Source organism: Triturus cristatus, chromosome 5_1, assembly GCF_964204655.1.
Source record: "Triturus cristatus chromosome 5_1, aTriCri1.1, whole genome shotgun sequence".
In the NCBI taxonomy this organism is placed as follows: domain Eukaryota; kingdom Metazoa; phylum Chordata; class Amphibia; order Caudata; family Salamandridae; genus Triturus; species Triturus cristatus.
Genome location: NC_140587.1, coordinates 350,010,634 through 350,030,326, shown reverse-complemented (window position 1 = coordinate 350,030,326; position 19,693 = coordinate 350,010,634). Strand labels below are relative to the sequence as shown.

At 44.2% G+C, this 19,693-nt stretch overlaps 1 protein-coding gene across 1 annotated transcript in view; it reads right to left on the bottom strand.

The window, feature by feature from the left end:
• CSMD3 (CUB and Sushi multiple domains 3) overlaps window positions 1-19,693 on the bottom strand; it is a 2,836,509-nt gene that overhangs the window by 65,155 nt on the left and 2,751,661 nt on the right. The window contains exon 66 of the mRNA XM_085605076.1: window positions 2,052-2,210. Within this exon, the coding sequence (XP_085461202.1) occupies window positions 2,052-2,210 (159 nt within the window). The remainder of the gene's footprint in view (window positions 1-2,051; window positions 2,211-19,693) is intronic.

Here is a 19,693-nt window from a genome sequence, read left to right as displayed (position 1 = left end):
AGGAGGGAAGCAGGTATAAGATGCAACATTAGAGATTTTCCCCCTGAATTTGGGATTATTTGCGACTGTTCCTCTAGACCTGGTTGATTTCTTTGTGATGTGATACAATTTTAGCCTGACAGCGAAGAACTACCATAAGATGTGTCAGGAGCATACATTTTGAACCGAAAGAACCACAAACACACGTAGATATACCCACACTGAGAGCTTCAACACCACACTGGTTGCTTAGCAATAACACAATGTGACAATATACCTGATGGACGTGGAAGGATACTTATGAGAATGCAAAGGCAATCTACTCTGTCCTGATGAGACCCATTAATTGATGGTTGGGTTGTGTACTGGTCTACTCCGGGCAGATACAGCATCTACCTAATTCTCAACAAAAAAAAAATCTTTTCTAGAAGAATGTGTAAACCCTCGAGATGGTTCTGTTTTTGGAACTTTTCATATGCTGGGTGATAGACCCTCCTGTTAAAGAGGTTTTATGAGTATGTGTTTTGTAACCAAAGTTTTATCTTTAAATGTGATGCTGATGACAAAAAGCGGTTGAATCTACACAAGGCACCCACTGTGGACTCTCCTAGGTCTCTAGCTTGCAGAAATGTCTGCAGTTGGTAGGATTCCTTGGAAACCGGCCAATCATAGGACCAAATGAGGCAGCATCACACACCCCAAAAATAAACTTTTCCAAAGGAACTTAGATGCCTTTTACATGGCCATGATTTTTGTATTTTCGTAAGAATCATGCAGAATCGTAAAATATTTCAATTTTCAATTAAGTATCCCTGTATTTTTGCTTCCTGCTATGACTGTGAACAAAAAAAGTTATGGAAAAAACGTACTAAGAATCAGCTCACATTATAGGTAAAGCAAAACATGGAACGACAGGAATGACCCCTGATACCTCCATGTAGATACTTGGGACATTTTATAAAATTAATAGCTATACTTCAGGCCAATTTTTCTTCACAAAACTCGGTGAGCCCAATGGGTGTTGCGCGCCTGATGCCCATCATATTTATTAAGAGGCAGCAGTAAAATGGCTTCCAAATTCAAAGCAAAAAATGCTACAGTTCTTCTAAAGATCATAAATTCTGTTATGCAAAACTCTGAATGTGGGTCTTGCCCACACACTCCTGGATGTACAGAGTAAAATGAAGGGTCCCAATTACAGCTGTGGAGCTGGACGGTCTCTAGCTCTGTTGCACCATTCTCCTTACCTGGAAATCCGCAAACCAAACTCTCATGCTTTTCCGCACTTCTTCCACAAGGAATCAACCCTTACATTTTATATTTGCAGTCCTAGGTTTTTGCATTGCAGCTGGAACAGGGAAACCGCTTCTAGTGTGTTTGAATAACATCAGGAATCTGGAGCCTTCCCAAACACACTGCACTTTCGAGCACGAGATTTGCGGATTCTCTCTTGCAGGGTAATAACGGCTACAATCCATAGGCACCCAGGACCTTTTCCTATTGTAAGTACGTGGAATGGGCAGGGTTTATATTTCAGCCATCATCGCGCGCAAGCGGACAAGGTTAAGCGAAAGAGACATAGTTAATTAACAAAATGGCGCTATAAAGAATGTTTTTCGCTGAATGGACAATTTAGGCATAACGCGGGAAACATATCTTACAGGGTTCAAGCCGAGACCAAGTGTTACGAAACAGAATGAATACTGATCACCGCGCTCCGGCCTTCCTGCAACTCCTTCGATTTATCTGTTGGCAGGCAATTTTCCCGGTACTCTAAATAATCTCGGAGAAACAAGCTGCTGTTCGGGGAGGACATAAAATGACTCCGGTGAGATTAAAAATCCGTACAACGCCAATATGTCACCGTAATAAATGCGGCAGGCTCGAATTTTCAATATACCAAGGAAATGGCCAGGTGAGCAATTGGTCACGGTGGGATTGATAACTAGCGAGCTGCGAGAGACGCTCTATGCAGGATGAAAATAACTGCGACCCCCCTGACCCTTGATAGTAAAACCGGGCGAAATGAGGATTCGAGAAAAAGGAAAATTGTGCCCTGCGGGGCGCCGTACCTGAGAGCAGGAGCTCCATGTTGCTGTTCATGAGCGTGGCATTTACTCTTCCGTTGGAGGCGTTGAAATTAGTAATCGTCAAGGTCATTGGCTGCTTCCTCCCTTTAAAGTTGTAAGATCCTTTCCAGATATAATTTTGGGCAAAAACATCATCTGGAACTAAGGAGATAAGAAACTCATGTTAACCGTGCTGGCTGCGAGACAGTGTGAAGTTAAGTACTATAAAATGTGGGAAAATTGCAGAATACAGACACATTCGTAAAATTATACAGTTTTGAAAGCAGAACTTGAGGAGAACAAAAGAAAAAAACAACAATAGGCAATTTACGACATTGTTAACTAATATGCGATTCAATGATGCAGTTCAGAAACTGCATTTCATTTTAGCGGCCGGCACAAAAAATCACCACGAGACTACATCGCAACAATAAACTGGTTTCACAATTTCCTGAAAAGGAGCACCTCTGAAATCTCTGTATCATACACAATGACGCAGGCGCCTTCTAACAGAATGTACTAATAACACTTATCGCATACTGTAGGGACTGCATAGGATTTTCAGACCGTGAAGGAGAAAGCAAGTCCTAAAGTGTGGATGAGGGAAGATTTTCAATATTCTGCAAATATAAATTACACACCAACAATTGATTGTTCTTGCACAGAAGAAACAAACCTCTAGATAGACAACTTTGCTTGCTAGAATGTAAACATTACAAACATGTAAATTGACTGCTGCAGCTCAGGGTTATTCATTAAAATACACTCAAGCCCTCAACGCCTCAGCAGTTTGCTTTTCTTTCAACTGACCAAATGAACGCCCACAGAAGTTTTGTGGAAGGCAAGGAAGAAAGTCACCAATGTAGGCCCAGATTTACTCACACTATCCATCATTACAGTATTACCCAAGTGACGCATTCTGGTGCAAAATATTTTTGGGGATTTACTTTGTACTGTACGGCTACTTTGCAGCACAAACCCAGTTTTGTGCAGTAAATTAGCCCTAACGTAATGAAAATGAGTGCTTTCGGTTCCTTTGTGGCAAATGTGTTGATTCCTATCGCCAACAAGGCATCTTGGGTTGGCAGAAGCTTCCACTGCTCGTCTTTGGAACCAAACGCCTTGGAATTTGAGGAATCAATCTGTTCTCTTGGCCTTTAGGAAATCACTAAAAACTTGGTTATTGACCCTTCCGGGGTAAACATTTCCACAGGCAGCTCTCACTCTCGTCACTTTATAGGTAGCACAAAGACGCCCTTGGGCATATGTTGCGCTTTATAAATGTAATCAAATCAAAGGGTGCCTCCCATGAATAGTACATGGGCATCTCATGCAACTAGAAATAAGTTTAGATGCAAATCCCTACCTACTAAAACTGATAGCTTTTTGTCCCAAAACATGACGCCTCTTTCAGGCAGGTGTAAGTTTGGAGCATTGTTTAAATGTCTCAAACTTTTCAAACTTTGGTTGCGTGCTGCTCTGTACAGCACACATAGAAAGTGGGAACAAGCGTGAGTATGCCAAAGCATGGCATTTAGCACTGGAAGGGTGTGCTTTCATCCAAAACCCTTCCTAGACTCGTGCAGGCATTCTTGCAATATGGTGCAAAGCGGTGTGTGGTGCTAAGCAGCCTGATAGAGCACCAGCGTAGGGGAAGAGAACAGCAGCGGCATATCTTAATAACTATGTCAGTGCATTGCTCTTCTGCTAGGGCTGCAGAGGAAATCTCCTTCCTGTTCTGCGATGCACTTATAAATTAGTAAAACCCCCTTTCAGAGTTTATAAGCATTCCAAATGTTTTACATGTAAGTAAGGTCCCATATTTTGGATTTTTAAGCGCCTCTTAGTGAGACAGTTGCAGAGAAGTTGATTTATTTTTACTTTTTGGCACAACTCAGTGCTGCACCCAAAGGTGGCCCAGGGGGACAAAGCAGCACACTCACCTTTATTAAAAATGGCGGGCTTCTGCTGTCAATCTCTGCGCCAGTGCACTACAAAGGCTGAATAGCACCACACACACACTCACTTTACACCACAGTGCGGAGATGAGTGTGTGCTGCCTAGAATAGAAATGCACTGAAAGTATACCCTTCCAGTGCAGAATACTCTGCCTAGACAAATTCCGAAACATTCCCCACACCATATGCACGCTTTGCAACTCAGCACACATGCAATGAGTGGAATGTTTGGAGATTTCTTTTTGTTGCTTTCTGATTCAAGAAAGTGTTACTTTTTACTGCAACCTCTCCCCACGGGTGCTTGCATCAAAATCTGCCCACCCAAGGAACAAAACCCTGACGCTAAGTAGTGTGAAGCACGATTGGGGCTGATAATAGATGCATCCACTGCAACAGCCATGGAACGCCCCTTTCACACACTGTTCTGTGTGAAAGTGCCACATATTTACAAGGCGATGAAAAGCCATATAAAGTGGCTTTGACTGGCCTTGTAAATATGCTGCTGCACATTGAACCACCGGAGCGTAAAAAAAGCGCGGCTCCGGCGGTGAAAAACTGCAGTTAGAGGCCTCGCAAATGAGGCCCTGAGTATTTATACACTTCAATGTAACTGCCTAATTCTATTTATAACTTATTTTCTGAGACACAACCAACTATGCACATCATTAAAAGATACACACAGTATCCCAAGGGAGAAAAGGAGTATTTATTTTCAATACCTATCACGTATTTTTGAATGATCAGATTGCTTAAAGTCACTTAACAACCTTGCGTTTCTCTTTATAAATTGTTTTTTGCTAAATCCTTTTCAGCCACCCTTTTCGCTCATATTTTCCCTTTTTTCAGTTCTGCCACAGTTCTCTTCTCTAGTACACATCATGTGTATCTTGCCTCATGGATAGTATATTTTTCAAACATTCTTTTCTGTTTCTAGCACATAATGCACATCTGTATGTGAGTACCTAGGAAACATACGTTTAATATCAATTAGCAATAGTAACAGTAACAACCTATAGCCTAGTCTTCTCACTAACCCCATCTCCTTCCAACTGGCAAAACAGTCCAGCACGTTAATGCTAACTGTTGCCATTTATTATGACAGATCACAAGTTTGAATACAGGCAAGGTAAATGAATTATTCCTAGTTTATAAATTAAGTAACTCGTGAGTTGAGTACTGGTAGCCCCTGTCATACACAGTGCTTAGAAATTGCAGACTTGTGGTATAAAGTTTTATGCACTACAAATCATGATTCACAAATGTAATTTACACAACTGCAGGAAGTATGCATTGTTCTATCCTCATTGTAAAGGTTGCTGTGAAACAGAAAAACATTTCCTTCACTGAGTGCCTAGGTTTGCAGGCAGACCTCGCTTAGTTCTATTTCAAGAATAGCTTCCTTTATCCCTTGAATTCAGATATTTCTAGTTTTGCTTGTAAAATGAAAGTACCTCAAGAAAAAAACCATTTCGAGTCAGATCTACGAAGCATTTTTAGGGTTGCAAAGATTCCAATTCGAAGTTTGCAATTTCAAGATTTATTTTTCAAACACCTGCGAGATTGCTGATTTCTAGGCACATTTTATCATGAAACATTAAAAATCCACATCTCCAGTTCATGGGCGTCCGCAGGGGGGGGCAAGGAGGGGCGCTTGCCCCCCCCTGGAGTGCCCCTTCTTGCCCCCCCCTGCAGACGCCCTTGCTTTTACAGACGCTGTTTGTCTGTAATTCTGGGCCCTGCAGGGAGCAGAGCTGTTCTCTGCCAGAGGCCTCAACTCCCTGACGCGGCGCCTAGCACTCCTCCTCGCAGCCCCTCCCGCCCATTGTCATTCTGTCTGTGGCTCATTATCACATACAGAATGACAATGGCCAGTTTGGGCTGCTAAGGCATACTTCCCACCCTGGAACCTCTATAGCCCTTAGCTTAAAACAGAGGCATTCAAACGGTGGGGCGCGCCCCCCTGGGAGTCCATGGCTGCATTCCCAGGGGGGCGCGAATGCGTCTTCAACTAGTTGTTATTTTTCACAGTGTGTGGAGCGCTTTGCTTGGGAGAACCTGATTTCAAGTTAGCAGAGTGCCCCCCCCCTTTAAAACGGAATGGCAGTGTGTGTGTCCTTCAGTGCGCCCCCCAGTCAGGGGAGCCACAGCATTAAACAGTCCTAGAGTTGAGTGCCACTTGGAGGCACCATCCCTCTGTATGCAAAATTGCCATCAGCCACTAAAGAACCCCCCCTTGCAAGGCCGCTCGTAAACGAAGCTGCCTGGCTAACAACCTGCTCTATGTCTAAGTGTGTGGCCTATCCAGCCGATCGTGACGAGGCTTGAAAGCTCGCACTCCTGCACTCACAATACTGGTGTGTGAGCGCCGAAACTCGGGCCATGAAGGAGGAGCAGCGCTATCTCCACTGCCGTCCTGCAACCTCGGAAGGCTGCATTACAATACCGCAGTCGAGCACCAGAGTCCCTGAGAAACACTGCCAATCTCATCTCCAAGGTACCGGGAGTGGTATGGGCCAAGAGGGTGATGGTGGCACGTTCAATACAGCTGAAGCCCTTGATTTTATGAGACGCAACACGAGCGGTCTTCACTGTATTGTGCAGCGCCTCATGTTCTGTGCTCTCTTCACCTGGATTGGGATTGGAAAGGTGAGCAGTAGGGGATGTGAAAGAACAGTAGTGTGCACGTGTGCACTGTCCACGGGATTTCCCACCCTTCACACCACCAACTATGAAAGATAGATCAGTAAAAGGATGGATTGATGAGTGAAAGGGTGGATGATGGGCGAGTGAATGGGTGGATGGATGAGAGAAATGATGGATGGATTGATGAATTAATAAGTGAAAGGGTGAATGAATGGATGGATGAATGACTGGATGGATGGGTGAAAGACTGGATGAATGAGTGAAAGGGTGGCGTGGGTGAAAAGGTAAATGGCTGGATGGATGAGTGGGTGGATGAGTGAGAGGATGGATTGGGTGAAAGGGTGGATGGTGGATGGATGGATAAGTGAAATGGTGGCTGGAGTGGTGAAAGGGTAAGTGGTTGGATGGAGGAGTGGATGGATGGGTGGACGAGTGGATGGATGAGTGAAAAGATGGCTTAGGTGAAAGGGTAAATGGTTGGATGGATGAGTGAGTGAATGGATGGATTGGTGGAAGAGTGGATGGATGAGTGAAAGGATGGATTGGGTGAAAGGGTGGATGGATGATGGATGGATTGGGTGAAAGGGTAAATGGATGAGTGAAATGATGGATGGACAAATAGACGTTGGATAGGTTTGCAAATGGTTGAAAAGGTTTGGATATGGATGGGAACACAGTTGGAAGAACAGAATGAATGGTGAAAGACTGAATGGTAGATGAAAACACTAATAGATAACAGAAAGTACATTTGAAATGGTAGCTGTCAGGGGTTTGATGGAAGGATGAATGACTAGATCCCTGGACAATATACCCCTTCTGGGGAGGGTTATGATGACTTACTTTGCTTTCTTGGTGCCATAAGAGCTTTAGTTCAAATTGGGAGGTATTTCAATTTTCTGGCTATTCCCTTGCCTATGTATTACTATTCTGTATTTGCTGTGTACTTATGTGTGGGATCCATACATCATACATACGACATTTTGAGTGACACCCAACTACTACTTGAATGTTACACTAGTAATTGTAAATGTTTGCATGCTTTGTTTTAGGTGTAAGGTTTTAGGGAGAGCCTCATAGTGCCATAAGCTGTGCTTGAGATGTATATTGTGTTTGTAACAATAGGCAAGGTGTCAAAAATAAACTATGCGATAGTGTATTGACATTGCCTTCTTTAAGAAAGCTGCAGGGAAAAGCACCTTTGTGACTTCCGTCAGCTATTGCAACTCTCTGCGAAGCCCCCATAAGCAAAGTCAGATTCCATATTTTAAGTTCCACTTGCTGAAACACCCATAATGCGTTCCCTACAGTGGGTTCATCACAGCAATCCTCCCTTTAAATCACCTATGCTTGCCGCTTTACATCTCACAATGGCACTCAGGTAAGAGATGCTGGTAACAAAGTCTATCCGAGCAGATCTTCCTCAGCACTTCTCGCACCATACATGTCTGCTCAAGACCATGAGTTGTAAACAAAATATCAGACTGGCTAACCCAGTGCAGTAACCATATAAATAGATTATTATCATATGAAATACCTCCAAAAGACCTGCACAGTTGCTCAAAGCTGTGCGCATACCAAAAAACCGTGAAGTGCACGATTGCCTCAACTTGATATAAACTTATTTTGACTTGTATTTAAGTGGTTGTCTATTTACTTACTTTTATACTATCGCGCAACTTCCTCTGATGTTTCTGTAAAACCTACCTTTTGTCCTGAATTTTCGTCCTGAATTTTGACCCTTTGTCCTGAATTTTTACACTTACCATCCTGAATTTGGCAGCCACGTCAGTTGGTCACCCTACATTAACTGGTGAGTTCACTTCGGGCGCAGCGTTCACACATGACGTCACCAAAAGTACAGAGTTCACCCAAACGTGTCTGCAAAGCATTCACCAACGCATCCATGGTACTTACAGTGTGAAACGCTGGGATGCGCAGATCTCGACAGGACTGAAGCCCAGAAGCTTGACTGAAGCACGCACCTCCACTAGCAGGGACAAGACACGCTACAAGCTGCGCGGGAACCATGAGCCACAAACGTCCTGCTCAGTCCCATTCCAGAACAGGGATTTCTCAAGAAATCTTCTGCATGTGGGGGCCCTTTTGTTGCCAATCTTCATCTCACATTGAAGTGACCCCTCAGCCAGGGCTTTAAATTGGCCGGGTCCCCGGGTCGCAGAGGACGTTGCAACGGGTCCTTATCGGGCTCTAACGTCATGCCCTTTATTCTGACATAAACACTGATCGATTTCTAAATAATGAATGTAAAAAGGCAATCCATGTAAGCGATTTAGTTCCTGTTTGTGTTTGACGTTTTACTTAATATTTCATTCCCTTAGAGCGTTAAGCATTTCCCGGAGGTTGTGTTTCTGTATTATTTCCATGTAGCATATTACGCTTGTAAAGCGCCTACTTTGATCTGAGCCACCACCAGGTGCAAAGAACTAGCCATGGTTGAATGCTAAGCATCCGAGAATGTGATTTTTATGACCCCTTCTGAGAGGCCCAGAACCAGCCCGAGCCAGCCCGCCTCTGAACGGTTTCAGCGACCCTCCCTGCCCCCACCCTTTGTTTTCTTTTAGACTGGTGCCACCGAGGTGATATTCTTGCCTGAAGGCAGGGATTTCACCTAAGCACTTGATGTGTTGTGAATGTGAGCATGGGGTGGGAGTGGGAAGATGTGCACAGCAGGGGGAATGGGATGGCCAGTGCAGGTGACGCTTTTCTTTTATATAGGAATTTCTGCTGGTGTCATAGCCCAGGGTTTGCTGTCTGTGCACTTGTATGGATGTGTATTCCATACAAGTGCACAGACAGCAAACCCTGGGCTATGACGCCCGAACAGTTTAATCTCTTTCCCCACACGCCGGAGATGAAGGTCCAGTTTTGCCCCCTTCCATAGCCGTGACGGACTTCAAGCGCGCACGTCGCGGGTCTTCCCGCCAACTCCCTCAGGCCAACGAAGGGGACAGACTGCGACCAGGCATCCATACGAGGCGGTGAGGAACGCAGATTGTCCTACCCAGAGCCCACCTGCGAGAGAGCTGTGTCCGAGGTATACAGAGGCCCACCAGATTCCGAAGTTCCGAAGTATCTAAGTCACGAGTCGAGTCCAGTCCAGTTTGGTCTAGTCCAGTCCAGACTTCCGAGGCCTTCCGTTCCGTGCTTCCCGGTGAGTACCGTTGCTGGGGACGCATCTAGACGTGCACATTAGTTTGTGCCGGTCAAGACGGGTTTGGGTACACAGACCTGGTCTGCACTGTTTCAGCAGTGTATCTGTACTGTTTAGCAGTACATCTAGTATTATGCAGTTAGCTAGTTTTATTCTAATTATTGTTGTTCATTTTAAAATGTTTTAATGTGTTTTAAATGTCGTGGTATGAGTGATTGTTCGATCTTCATTATTGTGTTTATTGTAATTATTGTGTTCAAGACCGAGTAAGAATTAAGTAGCAAGGTTCAAAATGCCGTTATTTTCAAAATTAAGACAGATAAAAACTAGAAAAGGGATACTCGAGGAAGCTGTTCCTATTCCACCTAGGGACACTACAGGGTACTTTATGTACCATAAACATGGCCTAGATGCCGTATTATATCTTGATCTATGGGTGGACTACACCAAGGATTTAGCAGAGAGTCAGAGATGGCCCGCTGCTGGGACATGGGATGCAGATTGCATCATGAGAGTAGAAGAAGCATTATGGAAAAAGAAAGCCAGACAGTCACAGAAAAATGCCATTGAATTATGGCGTAAAGAATAGCATAGACGCATAGAGAAAATGCTCAGAAAAGAGGATAACAGTAGGGAGGATTCAGACAAAGCCCGAGAAAACGTATTAGTTGAGGAAGGTATCCGAGTAAAAGCAGAACAAGTAGACAGACAACGAAACACTCTTATGAAAGAGAAAATGTAGACCAGCTCGGAAGGATGCCATTGAGTTTTGGCGCAAGGAGTCACACAGGAGGACAGAGTAAGTGTTTCACGAAGCAGAGAGAAGTAGACTGGAGTCTGGAAAAGCCAAGGAAAAGATGTTACAGGAGGAAGTGGAGCAGGTAAAATGAGCGCAGGCTGACAGAGAAAGAAATACTGACGTTGCTGGTATTTATCCCGTCCTTTCAGAGGACGTAGCAAGAGTGGCCCCAGTAGAAGGACCAGTTAGAGTGCCACCGCAAGTACCACGATACATATAATAATGATATAGTAGCCCAAAGGTTCTTGAGCCTCCCACCAAACGAACAGCGCATAGCTGGTGTTTTCATGGTCCAACATTTGATTACGTTGTTAAAAGGGACTTGAGGGGTGTAGCTAGGGTAATAGCAACACCTGTGATTTGATGACACCCCTAATGTACAAAGTGTTAACGAAAAATAATTAGTGATCCATTAAGGGTTTAGCTTGAGAAAAAGAACTGTGGGTATTTCGAATTTGCAAATTGTTCAAGAATACAGGTTTGTGTTCTTGGTGGTCCAGTGAGCCAATGTGCTGGGTCAAGTCGGTAAGATTATGACCCCCTGAGAGCAAATTGTATGTAAAAATAATTTTTCAATTGGGCGAATTATTGCAGTTTTTATGGAATTGAGTAGTCTTTTTGTCTTTGACAGCTTCAGAGTGAGGAGAAGGTGGGGGCTGTGTAGAGCAGAATGTGATACAGAAATCGGAGACAGATTCTGACCTTGTAGCCAGTGTAGGTGGGGGCCGGTGAGAGGAGCAGAACAGAGGCACTGCTTAGAAAGCTTCTCTGACATCGCATCTGTGTAATGCCTGCAGCCGGAGAGCCTTGGGGGCCAGGAGTAGGAAAAACAAAAAAAGATGGCTGGCAGCCCAGGCTCAAGCCGCGCTGAGGGGCTATTTTTAGCTTCTCTGATAAGACAGGGCAGCTGAGAAATGTAAGTCGAGAAAGATTCCCTTGTTCTATTCTGTGCAAAACCAGTGCCCTGAGAAATGTCTATGGAGAAGATTTGTTTTATTTTTTAGCAAATGTTATATTGCTTCTGGCCAGAAAGTAAAATGTTGCTCTTGCTTGGAATTTTAAGGGCTATATGCCTATATAAAAACGATTTTCAAATTCAGACATTTTTGAATTATGGCCACAAGCTGCCACCAGTTGCATTGGATAAATGATCCAGTGGTTACGGGTCTGTGAGGAAAGATGGGAGATGCATCTTCGACTAGGACATGAGGGTACATTGTGTACAAAGATGCATAGCTCATTTTTATAAAAAAAAGACAGGTTCGTGTGTTCTTCATTTTTGATTATTGTTGCTGATCCTGTGTGTCAGACTTGACACGGTGATTTCAGCTGCCAGCTGGTCATCATTGGGATGACCCACTGTCAGTTGGGGGTGTATAGGGCAGGTAAATCAATTATTGATTATAAGCCTGCAAATTAAGCAGGCCAGAATGTTCGCCTCTGAGCTGTAGGTACTGTAATTGCGCATCGCTGCTCATTTATATATGTTCATGTAATTGTCTATGCTTTCTGTGCTTGGTATACTGATGGCTTGGCATATGTATTTTATATATGTTTTGTTTTTGTGTTGTATTGACCAGTATGTTTGGCATTGATACAAGTTCTCCTGGGCGTTACAGAGATGGACGTGACGACGTAAATCTTTGCGCAGCGCTTGGCTGGAACTTGTTCACAATTACTAAATTTCACAGACATGATATTTCCTTTATCATGCTGTCAAAATAGCAGACAACACGTTATCAGTGTATGTCTGATTGGTATTGGAGATGAATAAAAGAAGAAAAAAGTTATGCAAGACTAAAATATGTATCACATGACTGCCTTTCTCTTATAGACAGGCAGCCTCGGTCATATGTTTCCAGATTGGACATTAAGGAACCATTATGATCTATGCACTCGCATCTTGACTCTTGAAAGGCCTGTTTTAAATAAGGACTGCCACCCCAGAGTGACAAATGAGGCTCGGTATTTAGGGTAATGAGAAAATATCTGACAGGATTTCCTTTTTAAAGTTTGCTTTAGTAAGCTCATTCTTGTAAGTGGTGGCCCCAAAAGTTGACTTGTTTTTAAATTAGGCTATTTATTGTATAGGTGGAAATTATTGCAAAATGACTGATTTCTTTAGCAGATAAATTATTAATTATCAACATTAACAACTGTTCTTGAACTTGGTTTTCCGAATATTTAGGTAATTTAGCATTCCTATTAGGGCCTCCTATCATTACTATTGACTTCAGGTTGGTGTAGGTTCATGTAATAGGGACATTTGCATATGAGATGTCATTTGGCCAGCTTATGAGCTAACACAATGAGGTTTGTACATTAATTTGAAGGATTTCTCGCCGTTTCAAATACGCTGTGTATCTCCTATAATTTTGCTTACGCCCAGTAGCTACACACAGGGATTAATAGTGTTGACAAGACACAGGGTTTGATAGTGTTTGACAGCAGTGAAATCTGTTTCAGATTTCCTCCTGTCAAAAAGGGGGGAAGGAGGAGAATATTGGCTTTCTGCTGGCCCCTGAGGAGGTTCGCTTCCCGCTAGCCCCTTAAGAAATTAAGCCCCTTAGAAATTAGCCCCCTTAGAAATTAAGCCGAGGAAATAGGTATGGTGCTTTCCCCTTTTTCTCATGTTTTATTGTGATCTTTCAGGGGAATTAGTTGTGGGCACCGGAACGTATTCAATTGATTTCTGGTTTTTCACAGCCCAAGACACAAAAGGAGGTAAGTGCATTCATTGGCCTCACTTCATATTGCAGGCAGTGGATTCCCCAGTATGCTTACATAGCCAAGCCCCTAATACAGTTGACGACACAGGAGGCAGTTTCTACTAAAGTCCTCTCTTGGACACAAGAACACACTGTGGCATTTGAAGAATTAAAGAGAGCTTTATGTCAAGCACCAGTTTTAGCAAACCCTGATTACAACAAATCGTTTATGCTTTTTGTGACAGAGCGGGATGGAACAGCACTATCTGTCCTAACACAAGATCATGCAGGAAAACACAAGCCCTGTGCTTATTTTTCTAGTACATTAGACCCAGTAGCACAGGCTTTGCCTGCGTGCCTAAAATCAGTTGCAGCAACGGCCTTAGCCATAAGACAAAGTGACTCGATAGTGCTGGGCCACCCTCTGACAGTACAAGTACCACACGCAGTAGAGGTTCTTGAACCGGACACAAACACAACACCTGACTGTAGCTAGACTGACAGGTTATGAGTTGACGCTATTTTAACCACACATAGAGATCAGACGATGCAACATACTGAATCCTGCTACCCTTTTGCCCTCCAGTACAGAAAGCGTTTCACCACACGACTGTGTTGAAGTAATACATACCGTGACTAAACCAAGACAAGACTTGACAGACGTTGCACTCCCAGACCCCGACCTAACACTATAAGTTGACGGCTCATGCATGAGGACAGGGGCGGGAGAATTAGTGGCAGCATATGCAGTGACTACTGATACTGTAATAATAGAGACTAAAAGAATAGACATATTGTCAGCACAAGCAGCAGAGCTCATCGCCCTGACACAAGCGTGCATAAGAGCTAAGCACCTGAGAGTAAACATTTACACCGATTCTGTGGCGAGAAAGAGGTTTCTTGACCTCTCATGGGGCCAAGATACAGCATGGCCCCCTTATTCAAGCCCTACTGGAAGCAATACATTTACCAACAGCCATAGCTATCCTAAAATGTAAAGCACATACTAGAGCCACAGATACCATTTCCCAAGGCAATGATCTGGCAGACCGAACAGCTAAACAGACAGCTCAGACCCCACTAGACATGACAAAATCACAGATACTATCACTGTCCAAAGCCATGACAGTTAGGGATCCTTCCAGGGATGTACAAGACATTCAGACACATGCTACTATGGACGAATTAAAGAAATGGTCGGAACAAGGAGGGGTACTGACTGATCAGGGTTGGATGAATAAGGGCAAATCCACATGGTTTCTTCCTGATTCGATGGTACAAGTGATTATAAATACCGCACATAGTCCTGCACACTTAGGAGAGAAAGCAATGATAGATAGCTTACAGAATATATGGTTCAACAAGCACCTGCGTGCAGCAGCGAAACAAAAGGTCAGAACATGTATGATCTGTTGCCAATTCAATCCAGGTAAAGGCATTCCGATGGAACAAGGTGGATTCCATCCACCTGACCACCCTTTTGAAGTGCTCCAAATGGATTATATCGAAATAAACAGATGTAGAGGTTACAAATATGTCCTGGTACTAATGAAGCAGGTGTCCCTTCTGTTAGGGTATACCTGGAAATTCCATTGTGTGCGACATCCTGAAGCAGCAGGCCTTGTAGAAAGACATAATCAGACATTAAAAACTTGCGCAGACAAAGGTGTAGATTGGATGGTAGCCCTGCCGGTTGCCCTCTTTTACATGCGAATGGTAGCTCATTCTAGAACAGGCTTATCTCCCTATGAAGTGGTCTTTGGTAGACTACCAAATATGTGGGGCACTCCAATGCCTAACAGATTACTGATGTTGATAGTAACATGCTGACAGATTACCTGGCTTCCTTGATGTCTGCACTACTCTCTTGTTGTTCGCAGGTTGCTGCCGCCTTCCCTGACAACACCCAGGTCAAAGAATACTCCATCGCTCCTGGATGGAAGGCGCCAAAGTCAGTGCTCTGGACCACGGGGACGGCCGTTAAAGTCAAAGGGCGGAAAGGATGGTTGCACCTTCACCACTCTTTTACAAAGGAAAATACCTTTTTCAGACTTTGAACACCATTTTCTAAGAGGAGACTCCCCAGCAGTTTCCACAAAGCTAAACTTAGATCTAAAAAGTCAGAACCCGTTTGATCAATTAAGTCCACTAGGTGGTGAAGCGGTTGAACATGTATTCTGGCTTGCATAAGATCTTGGACAATAACATTGATAAAAAGAGCAAGATAAAAAGCAAATACTGTAAAATATTACGTGGTAGATGTATAGTGACTGTAATTTTTCTATCTCTTCTGTGCATCACGATAATATGTATCAGCTTAATACTACATGCTATTTTTCCTCCTATTGCCTCACTTTTACACTCCTCCACTAATGATACCATAAAGCACACATTTAGTGATCTGCCATCCCATGAGTTATCATATCGACTTGCCTTACGCAACAATACCTTTATTCAGATACTGCACCATTCACATCAGACTAGCAATGCTACAGACTGCTGGGTCTGTGGCTGATTTCCCCCGTATCAGAAGGTAAAGGGAGTGTTGCCTCTTTTTCCTTTTCCGTTCTCCCATAATGGTTCTTGCGGAGCATGGTTTTCCTTAATGACATCCATCAACGGTGATGCCAAAGAATACAAAGCAATAACAAGGCTCCACAAGATTGCCCAAAACATACATCAAGACCCAGGCACGTGGACATGGTCCGGTTGGCTCTGGGGATTAATATCGGCTTGGGGATAGAAAGTGTTGACCGTCTGTGGGTTGATACTATTAATGATATTCAGTTGTTGCCTATGTCTGCAGTGTGGCCCGGCCATTTGTGGCCTGTGTGCTACTGCATGTGTTCCACATCCCTATTTACAAAGCATTGAAAATGGAAAAATAATGCTGCAAGAACAGATCGACTGTCTCATGTAAATAGACGTTACATAGGGGGTTCACTAGGGTACAAGGAGGGAATGAGGAAAATAAAAATCTATGAGGCCTATGTGTCCCCATGTGCCCCCCCAACGCTTATGTGCACATACATGTAACCTATGTATTTCCCCTCCATGGCCTTTCTATCATGATGCTTATGCTATAACGTGGCCTGCCATCATCCAGTCTCCCATGAGAGAAACGACAAATCTGTATTGAGGCCTACACGTTTTTCATCATGTTTTCCTGCATTTTCATGAAGCCCATGTTTATGGCTCAGCCAGAGCCGAAAAGAGGTTTCATGCCTCAGAACGCTCTGAAAGCTGCAGCTACGTATCCTTGGCCTTGTACACTTGGGCCTCAGCCAAAGGGGCCCCGACCGAGGTGCCGAGACAGTATTGAGCACGGTTATCTGCTTACTCCTACAGAGCCGCATTCTTGCCTGGTGAAGGAGGAATGAACGCGACCGATCTGCAAGGAGGGAGCCCAGCCTTACTGTTTCTCTTTGTGAGATTGCAAAGCTCACGTCAGTAAAAAGCACATAGCCCCCATGTAAGGCCTCTGCAGTAAATGAAGTAAATGAAGAAATAGATGCCACATCGGCTCTTGGTGATGAGCAACCTATGTCACAAATCAGTCTCTGCTCCAGACATCGGATATCAGATAATACAAGATGTGCTGGTCGTCCTGACACTGAAGGCCTCACTCACTGAAGGCCTCACTTCCAGACTTGTCCGGTTGCATAGCAACCATCCCCACGTCAGTTACACGTCATGCTCGAGTTGAGCACAAGTAAGGCAAAGTTCCAGTACAATTCCAGCAGATCACGCAACCCCCTCCAGGTATCCACCCACACATGACAAATTACCCATTATCATCAGGTGGACGCCCACATGGACGCCCACCTTCACGCCTACTTACACGCCCACATGCTCTTATCTCATTCTCTCTTGCTCTTTTGCTTACGTACAATTGAGAAATATATATATACTGTACTCTGTGAATAATTTTTTGAGAATATTGAGAATACTTTTGAGTCCCTTTCCAGATCCTTTGTGGTGATGGTAATATTCTCCCTTTGACTCGAGTTATTGGAATAAAGCCCTTTATGAACCTGATACCACAGACTCAGCCTCTTGCTTTATGCATGATCTTATTTATATACTAAAAATTCTGAGAGCGTAATATTTTATTTACCACATAATGGTAAAAATCTAGGTAAAGGCATTCCGATGGAACAAGGTGGATTCCATCCACCTGACCACCATTTTGAAGTGCTCCTAATGACGCCAGCAGGAATTACTTTACAAAGGAAAAGCGTCACCTGCACTGCCATCCCTTTCCCCCTGCTTTCTGTGCACTTGTATGGAATACACATCCACGGCGCTGCTCACCAGATAAATGATGAACAGGGCCATGGATCTGTCTCTTTTTGCATCAAAGGGCACCAACGAAGAAGTAGAGGAGGCCCAGGCAAGGAGAAACCAGGAGACATTTGACCTACATCTATCTACACAGTGAGACCTTCGGGAGGGGCAGGATGCCAGGACGACAGTGCTGCTCATCAGCCCGACTCCACTGAATAGTATCAGAAGAGCAGGCAGCAGTTTTTAAGTAAGTTCCAGTAACTTTAATGCATTCTACAGCATCAGCATTACCTACTGGCTGCATATCTAGGTTACTCTAAGTGAACGGTGTTCTAGACTTACATGCATGGAAACGTCAAGGACAGTCCCCTCCGAATATGCAAATGTAGTGTAAGCTCGTAGTGTTCAGCTTTTGGGGTGCCAGGTTGTAACTTAAGGCTTCAGGTTGGGTGTGTGTTTTAGGGTGCCAGGGAGTAATTTTAGGGTTCAGGGTGGATTAGGGATTGGGGTGCCAGGGCGTCATTTTAGGGTTCCGGGTGGGTATGGGTTTTGGGGTGCCAGGGGGTAATTTTAGGGTTCCAGGCGGGTATGGGTGTTGGTGTGCCAGGGGGTAATTTTAGGGTGCAGTGTGGGTATGGGTTTTGGGGTGCCAGGGGATAATTTTAGGGTTCAGGGTGGGTATGGGTTTTGGGGTACCATGGGGGTAATTTTAGGGTTAAGGGTGGGTATGGGTTTTGGGGTGCCAGGGGGATAATGTTAGGGTTCATGGGGGGTATGGGTTTTGGGGTACCAGGGGGTCATTTTACGGTCCTGGTGGGTATGGGTTTTGGGGTATCAGGGGGTAATTTGAGGGTTCCTGGGGGGTATGGGTGTAGGTGTGCCGGGGGTAATTTTAGGGTTCAGTGTGGGTATGGGTTTTGGGGTACCAGGGGTGTGATTTTAGGGTGCAGTGTGGGTATGGGTTTTGGAATGCAAGGGGGGGGGACATTTTAGGGTTCAGGGCAGGTATGGGTTTTGGAGTGCCATGGGGGGGTAATTTTAGGGTTCAGGGTGGGTATGGGTTTTGGGGTGCAAGGGGGGGGACATTTTAGGGTTCAGGGCGGGTATGGGTTTTGGGGTGCCAGGGGGACAATTTTAGGGGTGAGGGCGGGTATGGGTTATGGGTTTTGGGGTGCCAGGGGGACAATTTTAGGGATCAGGGAATGTATGAGTTTTAAGAGACCAGGGGGTAATTTTAGGGTTCATGTGTGCTCTAATTTTTGCCCAGTTTCAAATGCAGAATTCACTACTTTTTTTTCTCAGCTTGGCCTGAGCATTACCCGATCCTGATTGTCTGCCATTTTAGCCCCGCCCCTATTGATTAACATTAGCCACGCCCCTTCATTTGCCAGGTTAGCCCCCCCCTGGAAAAATTTCTGCGGACGCCCATGCTCCAGTTCCCATTGAAATGAATGCGATGACTTTTTCTCTACTTTTCTGAATAGGTTAAGGGGTGTATTATGTCTTTTTACGCGACTTAAAATTTGTTTTTACTGCTGGAACTTAATATCTCTCCAAACTGACTGCAAGTTGTGCCATGGTTGAGGTGAGATTCTCTCAGAACCGTGTCCTGGCTAACGTTAAACTGTATATTATGTTCGTAGATGTCGCCTCTCACAGATTAATTACCCAATTTCTGGCAGGCCTGATAACAAGTGCCATGGAAAACCTGACTCCAGAGCAAGCTCCTGTATGCACTTCTATTTGATGGTGTGTGCAATTTATAGCAACTGGTATTTAATGGGTGAAATAAAGTTGGCATCTTCTAATACATGTTGGCCGATCAAAGCTGACAATTTCAGGAAACAAATCCAGGTAGATCTCAAAACCTATGTATTTCTGTGCAGGGAGGACCCAGATCTCCAGTTTCATGTTCAATACGTTTGATAGAACTTATCACACCTAATAAATTTAGAACACAGGGGTATCAGATTTTACCAGGGTAATCAATTCCATCTACATGACACTTATGACCAGGCATTGACACCGTGTGCTGCACATAGAATGATCATTGCCCTGCGCATTGAAAAATGACTTTC